The following is a 24,694-nucleotide window of genomic DNA, read 5'->3' as shown; positions in this document are numbered from 1 at the left end:
TTAAAAAAAAAAACAATCATTAAAGCTAAGCACTTTTATGTTTTGCATTTCGTTCCTTTACTTTACAGAACCCATCCATACCTCATAAACCAATTAATGAATAATTGCGGTTGAATTTTAAAAAAACTAATGAATTGCTGATTATAATTTCATGGAAGAATATGCACTAAGATGCCATACTTACATTTCATCTGCTTAGCAATGGAGCGTGTTAACTCCAACCAGTGCTGCATTAGAAGGAGAGCAGACAGATTAGTGACATCATTCAGCTGAGCTGACACCTTAAATGCAAGGTGTCGCTAGTGACGGCTCGCCCACAAGGGTGGGACACCTGTTTATGTCACACCGAAATAATGCCTTGGTGCAACACAATATGCCACTCACACAATCAATCCGTTTCCAGTCTTCCCATCCAACCGAACAGAACGTGACCAAACACCCGACGAGTCCTGAGTAGGGGTTAATATTTGATGAATGAAGCGCCGCCACGACATGCCGCTCGCTCGTGATCAAAGCAAACAACAAGACGCGTTCTCGGTTCGCTCCGTTGCGTTCTCCTCAAACCAATCCATATTTAAACCATAGTAGCGCACTCTGCCATGTCATTCATATGGAGTGCACATATGCTTCAGAATTGTCATATAACGACACATATTGCATATCTGCATCATAGCGAGGGCTGTGTTAGTTTCATCAGGTGAAGGCCTATGAAAATATGTTCACAATCAAACAGAAAAATAAATCCAATTTATTAAAGACGAGCTAACACAAAACACTGACGCCACCTCCAGAATTTAAAGTATCCCCACACTGCAAAAACTGAAATGTAAGTAAGCTTAAATATCTCAAATAAGGGTGATATTTGCTTATTTTCTGTCTGGGGACAGCGTGGCGAAGTTGGTAGAGTGGCCGTGCCAGCAATTGGAGGGTTGCTGGTTACTTGGGTTCAATCCCCACCTTCTACCATCCTAGTCACGTCCGTTGTGTACTTGGGCAAGACACTTCACCCTTTGCCTCTGATGGCTGTTGGTTAGCGCCTTGCATGGCAGCTCCCGCCATCAGTGTGTGAATGTGTGTGTGAATGTGTGTGTGAATGGGTAAATGTGGAAATACTGTCAAAGCGCTTTGAGTACCTTGAAGGTAGAAAAGCGCTATACAAGTATAACCCATTTATCATATATTCTGATAAGATAATTCTTCTCACTAAGCAGATTTTATGCTAGAGTGTTTTACTTGTGTTTTGGTCCTAAATGATCTCAGTAAGATATTACAGCTTATAGCTGATATTTTATGACCTATATTGAGTAAAACATGCTTGAAACTAGAATATCAACTGATGCAAAGCTGTGTCATTAACACTCACGAGTATAAAACGACTTTTTTAAAGTAATAATTTCTTATTTCAAGCCTGAAAAAAAAAATCATGACTGTGACACAATTGTGTCTCATATTAAAACAGATGACAGCCAAATGGACTTTGCTGTTTTATTTTCAATGAAACAATAGAAAATACGTACTCATACAGTAGTACGGTTGTTATTATTGAGAATATACTTATTTTAAGGTATTTTTGGGTTCATTGAGGTTAGCTAATTTTACTTGTTTTGGAAAGTCTTGACAAGCCAAATGTTCTTGTTCTATTGGCAGATAATTTTGCTTAGTTCAAATAAAATACCCCTAATTTTTTTTTTTTTTTTTCTTGTTTTTGAACACACACAAAATTCTATCTGGCTCCCAACAAAGACGGATGCATTCCCCGCCTGCTCTTTATCTCTCCTGCTTTGCTTCTTTGTCTTCTCTTAACTTTCTAAGAGCCTCTCTTTGCACTGTTCTCTGAAATGTCAAACATGGAATTGATACACCTGTCTCTTAACTCAATTGACAAGATTTTCTCGATGAGAAGCTCAGGTTCGGGGGAACCTGCCTGTCCTGACGGGACGTTTGCTACTAGGCCCATGAGGGACTCTTTGGGGGAAGTGGCGAGTTCTGGGCCTGGCGGTTCTTTCTGAAGATATATCTATCTATTTGGATCTGTGCTAACAGGTCATCTGCTGATTGGATTGAGCGTTGTCGTGGTCTATCGACAAGTTGGTAAGACAATAGCAGCCGTTCAAGGAGCCACACTGCAAAAACTGCAATCTAAGTAAGATTAAATATCTCAAATAAGGGTGATATTTGTTTCTTTTCTGTCTGATAAGATAAGTCTTCTCACTAAGCAGATTTTATGTTAGAGTGTTTTACTTGTTTTAAGGGTTTTGGTCCTAAATTATCTCAGTAAGATATTACAGCTTGTTGCTGAGATTTTATGGCCTATATTAAGTAAAACATGCTTGAAACTAGAATATCAACTGATGCAAAGCTGTGTCATCAACACTCACAAGTATAAAACTACTTTTTTAAAGTAATAATTTCTTACTTCAAGCATGAAAAAAAAATCATGATGCCGAGGGCATATCATTATGTCAAGATAATGGCACTAGCATTTACTTAATTTAAGAATATTTTTCAACATATTGAGCAAAAAGGTCTCTTTTTTTTCTACCAAGAAAAGTGCACTTGTTATTAGTGAGAATATACTTATTTTAAGGTATTTTGGGGTTCATTGAGGTTAGCTAATTTTACTTGTTTTGGAAAGTATTGACAAGTCGAATTTTCTTGGCAGATAACTTTGCTTATTTCAAATAAAATACTCCTAATGTTTGTATTTTTTTTTCTTGTTTTTGAACACTGACTTTTTGCAGTGCAGAGGCTGCCCATAGTGATGGATGGGTTGGGCAAAGCTGTAAGCACTCATACTTTGATGATTTCGGAATTGAATCGCAATTTAAATAACATCTCCAGGGTTTCCCCTAGACCAGGGGTCGGCAACCCGCGGCTCTAGAGCTGCATGCGGCTCTTTAGCGCCGCCCTAGTGGCTCTCTGGAGCTTTTTCAAAAATGTATGAAAAATGGAAAAAGATAAGGGGGAAAAAAAATGTTTTTGTTTTAATATGGTTTCCGTAGGAGGACAAACATGACACAAACCTCCCTAATTGTTATAAAGCACACTGTTTATATTAAACATGCTTCACTGATTCGAGTATTTGGCGAGCACCGTTTTGTCCTACTAATTTTGGCGGTCCTTGAACTCACCGTAGTTTGTTTACACGTATAACTTTCTCCAACTTTCTAGGACGTGTTTTATGCCACTTCTTTTTCTGTCTCATTTTGTCCACCAAACTTTTAACGTTGTGCATGAATGCACAAAGGTGAGTTTTGTTGATGTTATTGACTTGTGTGGAGTGCTAATCAGGCATATTTGGTCACTGCATGACTGCAAGCTAATCGATGCTAACATGCTATTTAGGCTAGCTGTATGTACATATTGCATCATTATGCCTCATTTGTAGGTATATTTGAGGTAATTTAGTTTCCTTTAAGTCATCTTAATTCAATTTATATCTCATGACACACTATCTGTATGTAATATGGCTTTTAATTTTTTGCGGCTCCAGACAGATTTCTTTTTGTATTTTTGGTCCAATATAGGCTCTTTCAACATTTTGGGTTGCCGACCCCTGCCCTAGACTGCCAAAATAACTGTGGCGGTGGGGGTGTTGTTATGGGCGTGGTCACCAAGACATCATCAAATAATTAGAAAACATTTGTATGATATTATTCCTTCTAAAAAATGCATGCATACATTTAGGGCTGTCAAGTGAATATTAAAAAAAATATCCAATTAATCATACTCTAAACCTGTGATTAATCATGATTAATCACGGGTCATATTTGCTTGAATAAATACCATTTGCTGAAGAAAAATACCCCCTAATATTTGGGTACAAATGCAATTTAGTAGTCAGAATGTCACACAGGAACGTTTTTTAAATGTTGATTTGCTGAAAGCTTGGTAAAAATAAGTATAGAAAAATTCAGTGCACAATTTGAAAATCTTTGCAGTTTGTAATAATCTCACCGATAATGTAGTAAACACACTCATAAACAACTTAACATTGTGCACCCTTTACTCTTCTTTCGTTTAAACTAGAGTTGTACTGTATACCGGTACAAGTATAGTACCCCGATACTAATGAATCATATTCGGTACTATACCGCCTCTAAAAAGTACCGTCCCTCTTTTTTTTCAACGGGCATGCCGGCGCATCGTCGTCACGTCGTGACATTGCTGGGTATACGAGCAGAGGAGCATGTTCGGCAGCGCACAATCACGGAGTACTTACAAGCAGACACAGTCTGTAGACAGAAAAAGGAGAATGAACGCATTTGGGCCTAAAAACTAACAATAAAGGTGAAGTTCTAACACTGAAACGCCCTCAGGAAGAGGTGCTTTAAGACATGGCTAGCAAACTAGCAGCTAACGTCCAGCCGCAGTCTGCAGTGTTTTAGCTTCTTTTAAAGGCCTACTGAAATGATTTTTTTTTATTTAAACGGGAATAGCAGATCCATTCTATGTGTCATACTTGATCATTTCGCGATATTGCCATATTTTTGCTGAAAGGATTTAGTAGAGAAAATCGACGATAAAGTTCGCAACTTTTGCTCGCTGATAAAAAAAGCCTTGCCTGTACGGAAGTAGCGTGACGTCACAGGAGCTAGTATTCCTCACAATTCCCCATTGTTTACAATGGAGCGAGAGAGATTCGGACCGAGAAAGTGACGATTACCCCATTAATTTGAGCGAGGATGAAAGTTTCGTAGATGAGGAACGTTACAGTGAAGGACTTGAGAGGCAGTGATGGACGTATCTTTTTTCGCTCTGACCGTAACTTAGGTACAAGCTGGCTCATTGGATTCCACACTCTCCTTTTTCTATTGTAGATCACAGATTTGTATTTTAAACCACCTCAGATACTATATCCTCTTGAAAATGAGAGTCGAGCACGCGAAATGGACATTTAAAGTGACTTTTATCTCCAAGACAATACATCGGTGACACACTTAGCTACTGAGCTAACGTGCTAGCATCGTTCTCAAATGAAGATAGAAACAAAATAAATAAACCCCTGACTGAAAGGATAGACAGAAGAGCAAAAATACTATTAAACCATGTACATGTAACTACACAGTTAAAAATTCTCAGCCTGGTAAGGCTTAACAATGCTGTTGCTAACGACACTAAGGCTAATTTAGCAACTTAGCAACCGGAACTCACAGAACTATGTACTCTCTCCTTTTTCTGTTGTGTATCAGGGATTTGTATTTTAAACCACCTCGGATACGATATCCTCTTGAAAATGAGAGTCGAGCACGCGAAATGGACATTTAAAGTGACTTTTATCTCCCAGACAATACATCGGTGACACACTTAGCTACTGAGCTAACGTGCTAGCATCGTTCTCAAATGAAGATAGAAACAAAATAAATAAACCCCTGACTGGAAGGATGGACAGAAGAGCAAAAATACTATTAAACCATGTACATGTAACTACAAGGTTAAAAATTCTCAGTCTGGTAAGGCTTAACAATGCTGTTGCTAACGACACTTAGGCTAATTTAGCAACTTAGCAACCGGAACTCACAGAACTATGTACTCTCTCCTTTTTCTATTGTGTATCACGGATTTGTATTTTAAACCACCTCGGATACTGTATCGTCTTGAAAATGAGTCGAGCACGCGAAATGGACATTTAAAGTGACTTTTATCTCCAAGACAATACATCGGTGACACACTTAGCTACTGAGCTAACGTGCTAGCATCGTTCTCAAATGAAGATAGAAACAAAATAAATAAACCCCTGACTGGAAAGATAGACAGAAGAGCAAAAATACTATTAAACCATGTACATGTAACTACACGGTTAAAAATTCTCAGCCTGGTAAGGCTTAACAATGCTGTTGCTAACGACACTAAGGCTAATTTAGCAACTTAGCAGCCGTACCTCACAGAACTATGATAAAAACATTAGCGCTCCACCTACGCCAGCCAGCCCTCATCTTCCCATCAACAGCCGTGCTCACCTGCGTTCCAGCGATCAACGGCGCGACGAAGGACTTCATCCGTGGGTTTGGCGGCAAGCATCAGCTAGGCGTCTTCTATCAGGGTAAGTAGTCCTTGTTGTGTTGCTGTAAGTATTGTACTTAGCCGCTAAGACACCGATCGACCCCACCTACAACGTTCTTCTTTGCAGCCTCCATTGTTCATTAAACAAATTGCAAAAGATTCACCAACACAGATGTCCAGAATACTGTGGAATTTTGTCGAAGAAAACAGAGCTTTGTGTATTGTGTCCAATAGGGCCCAAACACTTCCGTGCATTTTATGACGTCACGCGCATAAATCATATCCAAAGGAGATTTTCAACCGGAAGTGTGGCGGGAATTTTAAAATTGCACTTTATAAGTTAACCCGGCCGTATTGGCATGTGTTTCAATGTTAAGATTTCATCATTGATATATAAACTATCAGACTGCGTGGTCGGTAGTAGTGGGTTTCAGTAGGCCTTTAAATCACTAATCCTCGCCTCCATGGAGACCAATAAAGTAAGTTTCTTACAAGTAGCATTATCACTGGAGGACGAGGAATAGCTAAACATGCTTCACTACACACCATAGGATACAAATGCCATCGGTGGATCTACACCTGACATCCACTGTAATGATACCAAGTACAAGAACGTATCTAATCGATACTACTATGATTAGATCGATATTTTTTGGCATCACAACATCTTCTTTCGTTTTCTTTAAATTCATATTATGTTTATAAACTCAGGAAATATGTCCCTGGACACATGAGGACTTTGAATGTGACCAATGTATGATCCTGTAACTACTTGAATTGATACCCAAATTTGTGGTATCATCCAAAACTAATGTAAAGCAACCAAACAACAAAATAATAAGTGATTATTACATTTTAACAGAAGTGTAGATAGAACATGTTGAAAGTAAGCAGATATTAACAGTAAATGAACAAGTAGATTAATAATACATTTTCTACCACTTGTCCTTAATAATTTCGACAAAATAATAGAATGATAAATGACACAATATGTTACTGCAGTGTTTTTCAACCTTTTTTGAGCCGAGGCACATTTTTTTCATTAAAAAAATACGGAGGCACACCACCAGCAGAAAAGGTTAAAAAATGAAACTCCACCAGGTTGTCGTGCTTTATTTTGAGTTTGTTGTTGTTTCCTGTGTGTCGTGCTTTAGTTCCTCTCTTGCACTGTTATTTTGGTGACCCTTCCTGTTTTGTTGGTGTTCTCCTGTAGCAGCTTCACACCTTCCTCTTAGTGCTATTACCCGCACCTGCTTTGTTTTCGCAATCAAGTCTATTGAAGTTGTGCGTACGCTATCCTTCTTTGTGGGGACATTGTTGATTGTCATGTCATGTACGGATGTGCTTTGTGGACGCCGTCTTTGCTCCACACGCTGTAAGTTTTTGCTGTCGTCCAGCATTCTGTTTTTGTTGACTTTGTAGCCAGTTCAGTTTTACTTTTGTTTTACATAGCCATCCCTATGCTTCAGTGCCTTTTCCTAGCGGGACTTGCCTTTTGTTAATTTTTGGTTTAAGCGTTACATGCCTTTTTACCTGCACGCTGTCTTCCGCTGTGCTCTGCATATTGGGATCACGACAAACCTCCCTCGACGCGTTCCGACTTCTACAAAGCAATGCTGCTGCCACCTACTGATATGGAGTATTACGAGATTACCCTGCCAAGCTCTACACAGCACAGGCACTAGACAACGGCACATTATTACGATTATTTATTTGCAAAAAATATTTTTTGGACCAATTAGGTCAGCGGTCGGCAACCTTTACCACTCAAAGAGCCATTTTGACCCGTTTCACAAATTAAAGAAAACAATGGGAGCCACAAAACTCTTTTGAAATTTAAAATGAAATAACACTGCATACAAAGTTTTTTTTTGCTTTGTGCTATGTATAAACCAGGGGTCTCAGACACGCGGCCCGCACCTTAATATGAAAATGTAATGTTAGTGCGGCACGCAAGTTTTATATGAATGGCGCTTGCCGACCCTACCGATTTTTCCGGGAGACTCACGAATTTCAGGGCAACTATTCTCTCGAATGTCTGCTGATTATCACCCAAACAACAATAATAAGGGCGTGCCGCGATGGCACTGCCTTTAGCGCCCTCTACAACCTGTACATACAGCGTGCCAGCCCAGTTACGTGTTGTATGAAGCTTCTGCAGACACACATGAGTGACTGCAAGGCATCATCATCATCATCATCATCATCATCTGCAGTCACTCGTAGTCGAGTATGACTGTCCTCAGAATGGATGGATTCCCCTTCGGGAGGACGCCTGCGCGTGACGTCTTTTAGCGTGGGGAGACTGATGCGCCTGCAGCCACCACACGGTCCTTGGCAGAGAGGGGCCTTGATCCAGTGGCATGGATCCATGACGACTGGAGACCTGCAAGGCATACTTGGTCAACAGCTATACAGGTCACACTGAGGGTAGCCGTATAAACAACTTTAACACTCTTACTAATATGCGCCACACTGTGAACCCACACCAAACAAGAATGACAAACACATTTCGGGAGAACATCTGCACCGTAACACAACATAAACACAACAGAACAAATACCCAGAATCCCATGCAGCCCTAACTCTTCTGGGCTACATTATACACCCCCGCTACCACCAAACCCCGCCCCCCCACGTCAACCCCCCCTCCGTGCGTCGGTTGAGGTGGGCGAGGTTGGGGGGGGGCCGGGGTTTGGTGGTAGCGGGGGTGTATAGTGTGGCCCGGAAGTGTTAGGGATACATGGGATTCTGGGTATTTGTTCTGTTGTGTTTATGTTGTGTTACGGTGCGGATGTCCTCCCAAAATGTGTTTGCCATTCTTGTTTGGTGTAGGTTTACAGTGTGGCGCATAATAGTAAAAGTGTTAAAGTTGTTTATACGGTCACCCTCAGTGTGACCTGTATGGCTGTTGACCAAGTATGCCTTGCAGTCACTTACGTGTGTAAGCAGAGGCCGCATACAACATGTGACTGGGCCGGCACGCAGATAGTATGGTGAAAAAGCGGACGCGACGACAGGTTGTAGAGGATGCTAATAAAGGCAGTGCCATCACGGCACGCCCTCAATATTGTTGTCCGAGTGAAAATCTGAGAATATTTGCCCCGGGAGATTTCCGGGAGAGGCACTGAAATCCGGAAGTCTCCCGGAAAAATCGGGAGGGTCGGCAAGTATGCAGCTGAGCCGCATCAGAGTGGTCAAAGAGCCGCATGCGGCTCCGGAGCCGCGGGTTGCCGACCCCTGAATTAGGTGAAGTTGCATAATTTCCCACGGCACACCAGACAATATCTCACGGCACACTAGTGTGCCGCGGCACAGTGGTTGAAAATCACTGTGTTACTGCATAGGTCAGCAGACTAATTAAGAGTCTTTGTTTGTTTACTTACTAATAAAAGACATATTGTCTAGTATGTTCACTATTTTATTTAAGGACACAACTGCAATAAGAAACATATGCTTAATGTACCGTAAGATTGTTTTGTTAAAATAAAGCCAATAATGACATTTTTTGTGGTCACCTTTATTTAGAAAAGTATGGAAATACATTTTGGTACCGGTACCAAAATATTGGTATCGGGACAACCCTAGTTTAAACAGTTGTTGAAACAAACAAGTTTGATTACCTTGTTCAGATGACAATGCTGATCTGTTTTTTTTTTAGTACAATGCGACCCCAGCTCGTTGGGATTACTTACATATGTCCAACGTTCTCCGGGAAGCAAAAATAAATTTGCATTTTGTCTGTAGTTGCAAGTTGATGATCTAGTTTGTGTCGGACAGTTGGTTCATCCTTGCTGTAATTGCCGCTTCAACCCCACGCGGTATGATGGCTTACGCAGCAGCGAACTGACCAGATACCACTCCCTCCCCCCGGTTGCAAGTGTAGTTTTTGTGTGCCGTAACATGAGTTTCTATGTGCTTTTGTTGGGTTTTTTTATGGTCTCAAACTGAGCCCCATAGGAGCTTAGTTTTGGGGCAGCTTTTTTGATATCCTCCTCCAATCCCATGTTTATGTTTTTCTACCTTTTTTTACGGGGTGCCCCCCTTGTAGCAACCTATCAGTCTTTCTGTTCTGTTTACCCCTGAAACTGTATGTTGTGTGTCTGCTCTTGGACGGTTGTACTGTAAACTAATCTTGTATTTTTTTAAAAAATGCAATGACAAACAACCTATTCTATTCAGTTCTATTTTAGAAGAACAAACCCCATTTCCATATGAGTTGGGAAATTGTGTTGGATGTAAATGTAAACGGAATACAATGATTTGCAAATCCTTTTAAACCCATATGCAATTGAATGCACTACAAAGACAAGATATTTGATGTTCAAACTCATAAACTTTATTTTTTTTTTGAAAATAATAATTAACTTAGAATTTCATGGCTGCAACACGTGCCAAAGTAGTTGGGAAAGGGCATGTTCACGCCTGTGTTACATGGCCTTTCCTTTTAACAACACTCAGTAAACGTTTGGGAACTGAGGAGACACATTTTTTAAGCTTCTCAGGTGGAATTCTTTCCCATTCTTGCTTGATGTACAGCTTAAGTTGTTCAACAGTCCGGGGGTCTCCGTTGTGGCACTAATACACCCCCATACCATCACCGATGCTGGCTTTTCAACTTTGCGCCTATAACAATCCGGGTGGTTCGTTTCCTCTTTGGTCCGGTGGACACGACGTCCACAGTTTCCAAAAACAATTTGAAATGTGGACTCGTCAGACCATAGAACACTTTTCCACTTTGTATCAGTCCATCTTAGATGAGCTCAGGCCCAGCGAAGCCGACGGCGTTTCTGGGTGTTGTTGATAAACAGAGTTTTAACTTGCACTTACAGATGTAGCGACCAACTGTAGTTACTGACAGTGGGTTTCTGAAGTGTTCCTGAGCCCATGTTGTGATATCCTTTACACACTGGTGTCGCTTGTTGATGCAGTACAGCCTGAGCGATTGAAGGTCACGGGCTTAGCTGCTTACGTGCAGTGATTTCTCCAGATTCTCTGAACCCTTTTTCTGATATTACGGACCGTACATGGTGAAATCCCTAAATTCCTTGCAATAGCTGGTTGAGAAAGGTTTTTCTTAAACTGTTCAACAATTTGCTCACGCATTTGTTGACAAAGTGGTGACCCTCGCCCCATCCTTGTTTGTGAATGACTGAGCATTTCATGGAATCTACTTTTATACCCAATCATGGCACCCACTTGTTCTCAATATCCCTGTTCACCTGTGGGATGTTCCAAATAAGTGTTTGATGAGCATTCCTCAACTTTATCAGTATTTATTGCCACCTTTCCCAACTTCTTTGTCACGTGTTGCTGGCATCAAATTCTAAAGTTAATAATTATTTGCAAAAAACATTTTTTTTATCAGTTTGAACATGAAATATGTTGTCTTTCTAGCATATTCAACTGAATATGGGTTGAAAATGATTTGCAAATCATTGTATTCCGTTTATATTTACATCTAACACAATTTCCCAACTCAGATGGAAACGGGGTTTGTAAGTTGACCCCTCACATTTCAGCATGTAATTTACTACATGTTCTTTTTCATTGGACAATACCATAGAAATACAACTTGGATGTACTTTAGATTAGTCAGTATATAGCAGTAAAGATGTACCATCCACTGAAAATGAGTCAACACACAGCCGGTACTGTCTAAATAGCTGGCAACACAAGTGAGTAGCAAGATAAATGTCACGGTCTGCGGATGCATGAGTGCTTCCAGTCCTGGGGAGCTGCGATTCAAATGAGGAAAGCAATTAAATGCACTGCATGGAAGTAGAAAATGGCTTCATGAAGTCCACACAATCACCTTCATGCCAACGATGGTGCATTTGAGACAGCTGAGAAAATTCCAACGTCTGGCTAGGAAGGTTGAAATCGAATGCTACCAAGGATGTAACGGTATCAAAATCTCACGGTACGATATTATGACGGTATTAAGCCCAAGGTACAATACTATTGTGATATATGTTAAAAAAAAAAGACTAAAAAATGTTATAGTGTGCAAAATACTGCATGACATGCACCATTCATTCATGAGGACGTTCACAACAGTCACAAGTCATGCGGGAGCGGGCCACCTTACCCGCTGCTTGTCCGGGTCCACATATCTGATGCCGAAATAATCTTTCTCCAGCAAGTTGAGGTGGTGGCAGATGAGGTCGAACAGATACTGTCCTTTAGCATCGCGCTGCAGGAAAGAAGACAAGCAGAACGTCAGAACGAGGAAGATAAAAATGTTCCAACATGAGGAATAATTCCAGCAGGCTTTGCGTTAATATCTGAACCTTAAAGCCTGCTGGAGATATTCTGTCTTCATCCAGCATTAAACCACCTGAGGTGTCTTGGAAGCTGAAAAGCTTAAAGAGAAGAGGAATTAAATATGCAGTTATCCCGCTGTGGGATTTGCAAATCCTCATAGAAACATATACTGTTCTATATAATCACTCTCCAATTTATGGAACACTTAACTTCAGGGATCATATTCCCTCTTTCCTGAGAAAGCGCAGATTGAGTTGAAAGTGCTGCATGACACACTTTGCGTTAACCTCGCTCGCAAAGACAAGCCGCAATTTGTTGTGTGCAGCTGAAAGGGCTGCGGAGATGATTTACATAAGAACATTAGGAGGATGATTGCAGGCCAGGGTGGCATTTTCTACACTAACTTTGCACTACAAGGAGTATTTCAACTAAATACTCCAAATTAACATTTGCAGTGTTGAAAGTCAAAACAGCATAAGGCCCCCTTCTACACTAAGGTTATCCAGGCTATATCCCACCTAACCTTATCCTTGTCCACACACACACAATGCCACCGTTTAAGACCCCCTTCCCCTCCGTCCGCCAGCGTAACGCGGCCTAGTGCGCATGCACGGAAAAAAATGCGCGCGTCATAATTACCTCTGACCTGGAAGTGTATCCTTACTGTGTTTCGATGTAGACTATTGCCACATTTCTTTTAACCGTAAACCTTGCTTGCCTCACCATCAGCAGCTGTTAGAATATTGTAGTGAATCACACCTGAGCCATCATACATGAATCATATCTTTAATGGACGTGTGAAAGTAAACAATGTGATAAATAAATTTTTACAACAATCAGTCTAGGGATCTAGATATCTGGTCAGGACACTGTGCTTGTAGGCTGAAATGGCGGTCGTACTTGACGGCCGCAACTACTTCCTGGCTTCACAATAGTTTTGGAGTACAAAACTAGACGTTGAGTAATCGCTCGACATCGACATACATCGCGGACAATAACTGATAGTCTGCATTGCCAGTCCAAATGCATTCGCTGTTTTCCCTAGTACTCCCTCGTCCACAGGAGCCCGCATTCTCGTTGTCTCCCCTTCGACAAATGGACAAAGTTTTTCGCTAAGTAGAATCACAGCTGACATGGACATTCGAAAGTTCTCTTGCTGTTCCTGTGGCACAACACACTCGTTGACAAACATATCCCACCAGGCTGCCGTTCTTCCAGGCCTTATCCAAAACCTTCGCTCAACATTACTATGTTGCCATCTGAGATGTGTTGTATCCCAAATAGCTGCAATCGCCCGTTTCCTTCTTTTAAGGTATTGATGTGTGATTTCCACAAGCGTCTGTTATGAAGCTGGCTGTGGCGCGTTCTTTCTGGCGTCACTTCCTGTGTGGGGCGCGGTCTTTCTGACGTCACTTCTTCTCCGAACTCAGTTTGTAAACGATCAATGAGTCCATACAAAGCTGAGAGTCGGAGACTCAAGAAATAGACGGCACACTTACCCGTGTAAAAAATTATCCAAGCAGGGGGACCTTAAATGATGGGTTAGTGTAGTTGACAAGGGGCTTAGGCTAAATAATTATTAGTTTAAGGAGTTATCCGGCTTAATGTAGACAGGGCCTAAGAGTTCACACATAAGACGTGAGAGTTGGCTTTCAGGATTATCAACTGACAGCAGAAATGATAGCATTGCAATTTTTTTTCTTGCATATAGAGAATATATGATTCACCTTTTGCTTCATTCATGTGCTAAAACTAGGGCTGCAGCTATTCATTATTTTAGTACTGTATTTTCTGGTACATAAGCAGCACCCACTACATTTCAGAGGAAAAAAATACAAGCCACAGATATATACGTTGTGAAATCAGTTATTAACACAATATGTTTATTCACATACCTTAAGTGTTTTCTGCCAAATGGTAACTGTAACACAGAAGTCATTGTCATGGACCCACTAGATGCAGAAGCTAGCTCTCCAATAGGGTTGTCACGGTATGAATGTGACCAATGTTATCACGGTTATCATTATTATCGCGGTATTTTTAAATGTGCTCAAAATTTTCTAAAAGTACTTACTCTGAAATTTTTTAACCAACACATTCAAGATTGTTTCGTTTCGTTGAAAAAGCTGGCGCAAGTGGCAAAAAAGACTGAGAAAGTTGAGGAATGCTCATCAAAAACTTGTTTGGAACATCCCACAGGTGAACAGGCTAATTGGGAACAGGTGGGTGCCATGATTCATTCACAAACAAGGATGGAGCGAGGGTCACCACTTTGTAAAGAAATGCGTGAGCAAATTGTCCAACAGTTTAGGGACAACATTTCTCAACGAGCTATTGCAAGGAATTTAAGTATTTCACCATCTACGATCCGTAATATCATCAGATATCAGATCAGGAGAAATTACTGCACATAAGCGGCAAGGCCGTGACCTGCGATCCCTCAGGCGGTACTGAATTAAAAAGCGACTTCAGTGTGTAAAGGATAACACCATATGGGCTCAGGAACATTTCAGAAAACCACTGTCAGTAACTACAGTTTGTCGCTACATCTGTAAGTGCAAGTCAAAACTCTACTATGCAAAGCCAAAGCCATTTATCAACAACACCCAGAAACGCCGCCTGCTTCGCTGGGCCCGATCTCATCTAAGATGGACTGATGCAAAGTAGAAAAGTGTTCTGTTGTTTGACGAGTCCACATTTCAAATTGTTTTTGGAAACTGTGGACGTCGTGTCCTCTGGACCAAAGAGGAAAAGAACCATCCGGATTGTTATAGGCGCAAAGTTGAAAAGCCAGCATCTCTGATGGTATGGGGGTGTATTAGTCCCCAAGGCACGAGTAACTTACACATCTGTGAAGGCACCATTAATGCTGAAAAGTACATACAGGTTTTGGAGCAACATATGTTGCCATCCAAGCAACGTTACCATGGACGCCCCTGCTTATTTCAGCAAGACAATGCCAAGCCACATTCTGCACGTGTTACAACAGTGTGGCTTCCTAGTAAAAGAGTGCGGGTACTAGACTGGCCTGCCTGTAGTCCAGACCTGTCTCCCATTGAAAATGTGTGGCGCAATATGAAGCCTAAAATACCACAACGGAGTCCCCGGACAGTTGAACAACTTAAGCTGTACATCAAGCAAGAATGGGAAAGCTTCAAAAATTGGTCTCCTCAGTTCCCAAACGTTTACTGAGTGTTGTTAAAAGGAAAGGCCATGTAATACAGTGGTAAAAATGCCCCTCTGAAAACTTTTTTGCAATGTGTTGCTGCCATTAAAGGCCTACTGAAACCCACTACTACCAACCACGCAGTCTGATAGTTTATATATCAATGATGAAATCTCAACATTGCAACACATGCCAATACGGCCGGGTTAACTTATAATGTGCAATTTTAAAATTCCCGCCATACTTCCGGTTGAAAAACTCCTTTGGATATGATTTATGCGCGTGACGTCACAAAAGCAACGGAAGTGGTTGGACCCCATCGGACCCGATAGAAAAGCCTCTTGTTTTCTTCGACAAAATTCCACAGTATTCTGGACATCTGTGTTGGTGAATCTTTTGCAATTTGTTTAATGAACAATGGAGGCTGCAAAGAAGAACGTTGTAGGTGGGATCGATCGGTGTCTTAGCGGCTAAGTACAATACTTACAGCAACACAACAAGGACTACTTACTACGCCTAGCCGATGCTTGCCGCCAAACCCACGGATGAAGTCCTTCGTCGCGCCGTTGATCGCTGGAATGCAGGTGAGCACGGCTGTTGATGGGAAGATGAGGGCTGGCTGGCGTAGGTGGAGCGCTAATGTTTTATCATAGTTCTGTGAGGTACGGCTGCTAAGTTGCTAAATTAGCCTTAGCGTCGATAGCAACAGCATAGTTAAGCCTTACCAGGCTGAGAATTTTTAACCGTGTAGTTACATCTACATGGTTTAATAGTATTGTTGGTCTTCTGTCTATCCTTCCAGTCAAGGGTTTATTTATTTTGTTTCTATCTTCATTTGAGAACGATGCTATCACGTTAGCTCAGTAGCTAAGTGTGTCACCGATGTATTGTCTTGGAGATAAAAGTCACTTTAAATGTCCATTTCGCGTGCTCGACTCTCATTTTCAAGAGGATATAGTATCCGAGGTGGTTTAAAATACAAATCCGTGATCCACAATAGAAAAAGGAGAGTGTGGAATCCAATGAGCCAGCTTGTACCTAAGTTACGGTCAGAGCAAAAAAAGATACGTCCATCACTGCCTCTCAAGTCCTTCACTGTAACGTTCCTCATCTACGAATCTTTCATCCTCGCTCAAATTAATGGGGTAATCGTCACTTTCTCGGTCCGAATCTCTCTCGCTCCATTGTAAACAATGGGGAATTGTGAGGAATACTAGCTCCTGTGACGTCACGCTACTTCCGGTACAGGCAAGGCTTTTTTTTATCAGCGAGCAAAAGTTGCGAACTTTATCGTCGATTTTCTCTACTAAATCCTTTCAGCAAAAATATGGCAATATCGCGAAATGATCAAGTATGACACATAGAATGGATCTGCTATTCCCGTTTAAATTAAAAAAAAAATCATTTCAGTAGGCCTTTAAATTCTAAGTTATGATTATTTGCAAAAAAAAAAACCAAGTTTCTCAGTTCGAACGTTAATCATCTTGTCTCTGCAGTCTATTCAATTGAATATAAGTTGAAAAGGATTTGCAAATCCTTGTATTCTGTTTTTATTCACGATTTACACAACGTGCCAACTTCACTGGTTTTGGGTTTTGTAGATAAAAAGACAGTTTTATGGACCTCAAGTAGAAATTGAATGTGCATATGAAAGCAACACAAACATTATAAACAAAGTAATATGGCAGAAAAAAACCCCAAATGAATTAAATGAATGTGAAAATTGTGCAAGATAGCACTTTATGGACATAAAAGATTAAATAAATAAAAACAATTGTAAGAATTTTGAAAGATGGCACCTGATGAAGACGTAACTGCACTTTATGTCTATATAAATACAAATAGTGTTCATGTATAAGATCCAGTCTTACACATAGGGCTGCACGATTATGGCCAAATAATAATTAAGATTATTTTTTAGCAATAATGGACTCCAGATTATTGATTATGTTAGGTAAAACAGTGTAGGGGTGTGAACGTGACATCATCATGTCATTTGTAATGTCTAATAAAAAGAACATAGATAAACGTTATCCATATATTTAAAGACACATATATGTTTATTTGTTCATTGATAATATCAACGTGTCATATTTTTCTCATTACATGATGCCTTTATCTATGTTTTTACATTTTGATAAAAAGAGGTATTCTTTAAGTTATGTACATTTACATGTACTAATGTATGTACAGGTAGATGTTGTATATGTCACGTGGGGGTCGCATATTTGTGCGGGATCGTTCCTCCAGTGCAACACGGACACTCAGGACAAAAACGTGAAGGTAAAAGATGATTTATTTACATAAATCATAAGCAAACAGAAAACAAGCAAAAGAAAAGCGTGCCGAACGCACGGGAAGCTAAGGCTAACACTTAGCACAGAACTAGGACATGAAACAAACCAACATAACACTTGCTTACCGCAAACAAGGAGGCCAGACAGTGTGTGGCGGGCAACGTGAATAAATAGCTCTCTGATTAGTGTTTAACAGCAGGTGAACGTGCCGAACACTAATCAGAGGCAGGTGAAACCAATTCGTCTCCATGGTAACCAAAACAAACCCCTGAAGTGCACAAAACAACTAAGGAAGTCCAAAACTAACAGAATATAACTAAACAAAACATGATCCGGACCACGGATCATGACAGAGCCTCCCCCTTAAGGACAGATTCTAGATGTCCAAAAAAACAAGAACAAAACACTAGCAGGGTCAAAAGTCACGGGCGGGCGGAGGGAGGACTTGGAGGTGGGTCGCCAGGCCAAGTGTCCCCGAATCCACCGAGGCAAAGTCAAGTGGCGGCGGCGAGTGGAACGCCGCTGCAGCAGGCGAGGCGGGCGACCAGGGAATGGCCACATTCGTGGCCGACGGGGAGCTGGGCGCACTTGGCGAGGCGGACGACCAGGGAGCGGCCACATCCGTGGTCGACGGGGAGATGGGCGCGTCGGCGCCTTCATGGCAGGCTTGGACGCCAGTACAGGTGCCTGGCGAGGAGCAAGTACAGGCGCCTGGCGAGGAGCAAGTACAGGCGCCTGGCGAGGAGCAGGTACAGGCGCCTGGCGAGGCGTCTGGCGAGGAGCAGGTACAGGCGTCTGGCGAGGAGCAGTTACAGGTGCCAGCCGGGGTGCAGGCACAGGTGCCAGCCGGGGTGCAGGCACAGGTGCCCGCCGGGGTGCAGGCACAGGTGCCCGCCGGGGTGCAGGCACAGGTGCCCGCCGGGGTGCAGGCACAGGTGCCAGCCGGGGTGCAGGAACAGGTGCCTGCCGGGGTACAGAAACAGGTGCCTGCCGGGGTGCAGGAACAGGTGCCTGCCGGGGTGCAGGAACAGGTACTGGAGATGGTGGCGTCTGCAAGCCCACCGGAAAAGATGGTGGCGTCTGCAGGCCCACCGGAAAAGATGGTGGCGTCTGCAGGCCCACCGGAAAAGATGGTGGCGTCTGCAGGCCCACCGGAAAAGATGGTGGCGTCCGCAGGCCCACCCGGGCAGAGGTTGGCCATGAGCATGGCGGAGGTGGTCTAGCTGGGTGTAGCGGCTTAGCATGCCGAAAGACTGGTGGTGGCGGCCGGGATGGAGGTTGCTGCCTGGTTGGGCGCAGCTGAGCCACCCCACCAGCACAGCTCCCGGCCCCAGCCCCCCCCCCCCCCCCCCCCCCCCCCCCCACCTCAAGGGGCGGATACCAGACACGCTCCTTGCGGTCTGGAACAGTCTCTACGGGTGGGTGGCGGGAGGACAGGAGGGGGGGCAAAATCCTCCCCTCTATATTGTCCAAAATGTCTTTTCCCATCCCCCACCTGAGGTCTTTTGGGAGGATGAGAGGAAAAAGTCACTGACGTGGGCGGGGCATGAGTCCTTAGGGGCAGAGTCCAAAAATCAGGTGACTGGGTTTGACTAGACCTAAATTGCGAAAACATTTCCTGATCTTTTATTTTAGGAATGAAGTCCTTAGGAGGCGGCTTACCGAAAGAGTTAGAAGAATTTTAAAAAAAAATCTTCGTCTCTGACGTCATCCACAGTGGGCAGGGTGACGTCATCCACGCGGGACTCCAGCTGACTGACAGCCCAATCTGTGAACTGCTTGGCAAAATGTGTGAGAGGATTACCAAACAACTGAGGGGAAGAGTGGGCTGTTTGAGGCGTGCTGTGTGCCGGGGGAGGAGTCTGAGGGAGCGGCGCGTCCCGGTAGCGAAGCGACTTCCGTCCTCGCTGACGCGTCCCCATCTCCTCAAAGTCCGTGGCGAAGGAACTGTTAGCTGGCCTCCTTATGACACGTGGGGGTCGCATATTTGTGCGGGATCGTTCCTCCAGTGCAACACGGACACTCAGGACAAAAACGTGAAGGTGAGAGATGATTTATTTACATAAATCATAAGCAAACAGAAAACAAGCAAAAGAAAAGCGTGCCGAACGCACGGGAAGCTAAGGCTAACACTTAGCACAGAACTAGGACATGAAACAAACCAACATAACACTTGCTTACCGCAAACAAGGAGGCCAGACAGTGTGTGGCGGGCAACGTGAATAAATAGTTCTTTGATTAGTGTTTAACAGCAGGTGAACGTGCCGAACACTAATCAGAGGCAGGTGAAACCAATTTGTCCCCATGGTAATCAAAACAAACCCCTGAAGTGCACAAAACAACCAAGGAAGTCCAAAACTAACAGAATATAACTAAACAAAACATGATCCGGACCACGGATCATGACAGTATTGAATTAAGGGTTTGAGCAAAAATATGTTGTATAGGAATTAACTATACACAATAAAACATTTTTAAAAATGCTGTGTCACATGAATGGTCTTAAATTAATAACTTTGAAATGAAAAAAAAAACTAAACAACTAATGTAAAATAAAACATGGTGTGTACTTTTTGGTATCAATATAAAACACAAAGCAGTTTGGCTAAAGAAGATAAAGTCTAATAAACAAGCTTTGTTCTTATCGAACAACGCCTCCTAGTGGTTCAGTGTAACAATTTGGCCAACAAAAATAAACAGGAGTGGTACCTCTCACATCTAATACATAATCTTTACAGTCTGCGTTCAATTCGATGAGATGACAAAACATTATATCTAGTATTGATGTTATTTGAACACTGATGGAAGTTGCAGTTAAATAAAGGACGAGTGAGCATCCCAGTCAACAAATTAAAGACTTTATAAACAAGTTGTGACAACGTTGACGACATATCACCTGCTGCATGTTTCCTCACCTCACTAACTCTTAGTCACAGCAGCTGATGGACGCTTTGTTAACAAAATAAAAGCAACATCAAATAGTTTTCTCCTTTGCTGTAATACTTTTGGTGTGGGATAAATGAGTCTGTCTCCAATATTGTCCACACCATCTAATAGCAGCAGTGCACTCTTAGACGCACGGCGAGACTCCTCGGAAATGAAACATAGAAAATTGAGTTTAAACCAAGCACTCGGCTCTGTTTACTCTGAAGGGAAATCTCTGTAGCAAAGTCTGTTTAGTTGTGTTTCGCCATGTTTCTTCAGGCCAAATGACGCATGTGTGCATGCGCCAGCGCTGCCTTGACTCTGTATCCAGGAATTAAGCAGTGTTGCCTAAATGTATTAATAAATGAAGTTTTTTCGGTAATTCAAAATTTAAACGGTACTACTAACCGTCAGGAATTTTACCGTGGTTTATCATTACACCGTTTCATCTCTACTCTCCAATCAGCTAAACAGACTCAATAACTCCACAATGACGTGGAGTTTTGGTGAATTTACTGAGGAATTTATGAAACTAAAACAATACAAAAAGAATGCCATTGTAAGTTAATAATACTAACACAAACTAACGAAGCTAGCTTGACTACATTACGATAGCGCTTTACAAATATGCATGAAGATATATTTGTCACACAATGGACAGTTTAAAGAGTATGAATTCTATCCTTCCATCCATTTTCCACCGCTTGTCCCTTTTGGGGTCGTGGGGGGGCTGAAGCCTATACAAGCCGCACCTTGGCGGAAGGCAGGGTATAGCCTGGACATGTCGCTTGTTTTAGTTAAAGAGTAAAACTTGCAAACATTGCTTGAAATGATGAATGAAAAATCCTTTCGAGCGGAACCGCTATAGACGGTTTTACTTCCAGTTCAAGGCGTTAAAACACAAAAAGTAAATTTTGAGCGAACTGCTTGTGTCCAATGACAACTATTAAATACAAAACATTAAGGCCGTTAGCAAATAAAAATCCATAAATTTGCCGCACCGTTTTATAAGCCACAGGTTTCAAAGCGCAGGAAAAAAGTAGTGGCTTATAGTCCAGAATATACAGTAGTTGAGTAATCTATCGACGATTGAGTTTGATTAATCGAGTGTTGTGGGACATTCATCCTCCGCTGTTGCCATTTCAAATACAAAGGAGCGTACAGTTCGAACTGGACTCGCTATCGAAGCGCTGAAAACTACTGGTACAACAAAGATGACGGGGAGAAGACGCTGTCGTAGTGGAGGCACGTAATTAAGACAGCCCTGAAGAGACAGTCAGAAAGTGGCTTGAAGATGCTCTATAAAACATAATCTGTGCAACATTTGGACCAAAGAACCACCAGTACAAAAAAATCTTATGACCTCTTTAATGCACCTTATAAACCGGTGCGCCTTTTGTATGAAAATAGACCTGAATGGACCCGCTTATCGGCATTGTGCCTTATAGTGTTATGGTCCGAAAAATAAGGTACTTTGATGTTGTGTGTTGTTTGCTGTGTGATGTTGCCTCAAGTGTAAGTTTGTGTTAGTGTGGTGCTGGTTGTCGCTTTTATTAGTCAAAAATATATTTTCCTGCATTGAACTTGACACTGTCATGTTGGCGTGAAACCACATCAAAAGTAGCGTGCCATGTTGCATTAAACGCACCGGTAACGGCGCTGTAATGTACGTAAAAGTCAGTGACGTGCAGTCAGGGGAGGCAGGTGAGGCGGGGCCTCACGTGCCATCATGGAAAGAAAAAAAAATTTATGTTATGATTTAATAAGAAGCCAAAAAGTGCAAAAACAATAATGTTCGTGTTGGAGGAGTTGTGAATGACTGCTGGGCCACAACATTAGGTACACCTGCAGACTGCAGCACGGATTTCATATTTCATTCATTCACAACTCCTCCAACACGAACATTATTGTTTTTGCACTTTTTGGCTTCTTATTAAATAACTTTTTTAAATAGATTCAATCTTGCACGTGGAATGTTTAAGTGTGGGCTTTAGTTGATATAACACTTCCGTCAGGGGGTGCATTCTACGGCGGGGGTGCATTAATCCAGCACAACAGAGGCGCATGGACTTCATTTATAAGTAAAGGTAAGACCATAATAACGTTTTTTTTTTTTTAAATGTCCTTTTTTGTGTGCTACAATTTGTATGTGTAAAGTTAAAGTTAAGTTAAAGTACCAATGATTGTCACACACACACTAGGTGTAATGAAATTTGTCCCCTGCATTCGACCCATCCCCTTGATCACCCCCTGGGAGGTGAGGGGAGCAGTGGGCAGCAGCGGCGCCGCGCCCGGGAATAATTTTTTGTGATTTAACCCTCAATTCCAACCTTTGATGCTGAGAGCCAAGCAGGGAAGAATGCTGGTATGAGCTTTTAAACACAACCCGTTAACTGCTGCCAATCAAATGGTGAATAAGATACTCTTTAGGGTTCATATGTTTGTAAATCTGACTGTGATGAAGTCAGTGCCTCACCAGCCATGAACCTCACCGGGCGTCACTGGTAAATGTAATGAATTACTCGTTACTAGTAAAAGTTTATTATTTGGAAAACTGCAAAACAGGCAATAAAATAAACTTCTAGTTTGATTGAAAAAATATAAAAAGTTTTCACGTGAATAAAAGTGTGAAAAATGCTGAGTGCAGAGTTACTGTGTCAGCACTGAGCAGATTTTAGACTTTAAAAGATGGGTTTGTGTCTAATAAGGCTGCAGCTAACGATTATTGTTCTATCGATTAATCTATAGATTATTTTTCGATTAATCAGTTAATCTATAGATTATTTTTTCGATTCATCTATAGATTATTTTTCCTTTTACCGATTATTTTTTTATTCAAAATGAAGATGAAAAAATAAATGTAGGCCATTTTTTTCAAAAGGCATGGCTTTTATTTACAAAAAAAAGGAAGTATGGCCACTCAGTCAACATTGACAACAACATGACAAAATATTTTGTAACAATGTAAACATTTAAAACTTTTAACATTTAACAAAATTAAAAGTAGCTTATTTGCTTTTTAATGTGCAAATATAAAAGTAAACATCCAGTGCAAATCGTAATATTCTGCAATAGTATAAGCATTTCAAAAGTAAAAGTATTGCTTATTTTGCTTTAAAATGTGCAAAAATAAAGATAAACATCTAATACAAAAAAGTGCAAAACGAGATATTCTGTAACAACAGTGTAAACATTTCAACAAAAGTGAAAGTATTGCTTATTTGCTAAAATGTGCAAAAATAAAGATAAACATCCAATACAAAAAAGTGCCAATCTAAATATTCTGGAGCACTGTAAACATTAAGTATTGCTTTTAAAATGTGCAAAATAAACATCCAGTCCAACACAGTACACAATAACCAATTCTACTCATTCCAGTGAGTGAATAACAGTTGTAATGAAGAAAGGTCAGCATGTCTACATGCTCTGGTTCTTTTCTTGTTTACAATATTCCCAGCAGCTGAAAATAGGCGCTCAGAAGGGGTCGATGTGGCTGGAACTGAGAGCTAATTACCGGTAGCCTTCACCTCAAGCCAGGACTGCGAGTGAGCTGAGGTCCAGTTTATATTCCTAGAAGGTCAACGGGCTCATAGTAGGGATGTGTGTATCGATCCTGTGGTATCGATATATCGATACTCACACGCTACTCATTTGGCATCACTTTTCTGAAAAAAGTATCGATATAAACCAAAAAACGGCGTGTGGGGGGTGCAAGCATCACTTTCAGATGTTTTTGATGACTTACTTAACTTACTATGTGCTGGGACACCCCTGTACCTGGCAGAGTATAGAGCTGGCCCAGTCACGTGACAGGAGACAGCGAATGAGCGTCGTCAACGTGCAACACACACACACAGCCAGCCGACAGCGATGCAGCCAGGCATATCCAGTGTTGTCCAAATGTTGACTTAAAACAGGCATTGTTTTTTTGTTTTTTTAGTAATGTTTACTGAATATTTTTGTTTAAATGATTATCCTAAATTCAAATAATTTCCACACAGGGGAATTTACTGTTAGTTGAAAATTGCTTGAGTAT

The 24,694-nt window shown here is 41.6% G+C and overlaps 1 protein-coding gene across 4 annotated transcripts in view; it reads right to left on the bottom strand.

The window, feature by feature from the left end:
* The window catches only part of LOC133646781 (FERM domain-containing protein 5), a 205,720-nt gene that overhangs the window by 41,462 nt on the left and 139,564 nt on the right, over positions 1-24,694 (bottom strand). The window contains exons 1-3 of one of the 4 annotated variants that reach the window (XM_062042545.1): positions 12,297-12,429; positions 12,095-12,199; positions 185-227 (exon numbers count right to left, since the gene is read on the bottom strand). In XM_062042545.1, coding sequence (XP_061898529.1) covers positions 185-227; positions 12,095-12,199; positions 12,297-12,428 — 280 coding nt within the window. In that variant the 5' untranslated portion in view covers position 12,429. Of the gene's footprint in view, positions 1-184; positions 228-12,094; positions 12,200-12,296; positions 12,430-24,694 lie in introns of those variants that run through there. The other 3 variants (XM_062042546.1, XM_062042547.1, XM_062042548.1) reach the window with 3 other exon arrangements.

Source organism: Entelurus aequoreus, linkage group LG03 (assembly GCF_033978785.1).
Source record: "Entelurus aequoreus isolate RoL-2023_Sb linkage group LG03, RoL_Eaeq_v1.1, whole genome shotgun sequence".
Taxonomy (NCBI): Eukaryota; Metazoa; Chordata; class Actinopteri; order Syngnathiformes; family Syngnathidae; genus Entelurus; species Entelurus aequoreus.
This window is presented reverse-complemented; position numbering and strand designations above follow the sequence as displayed.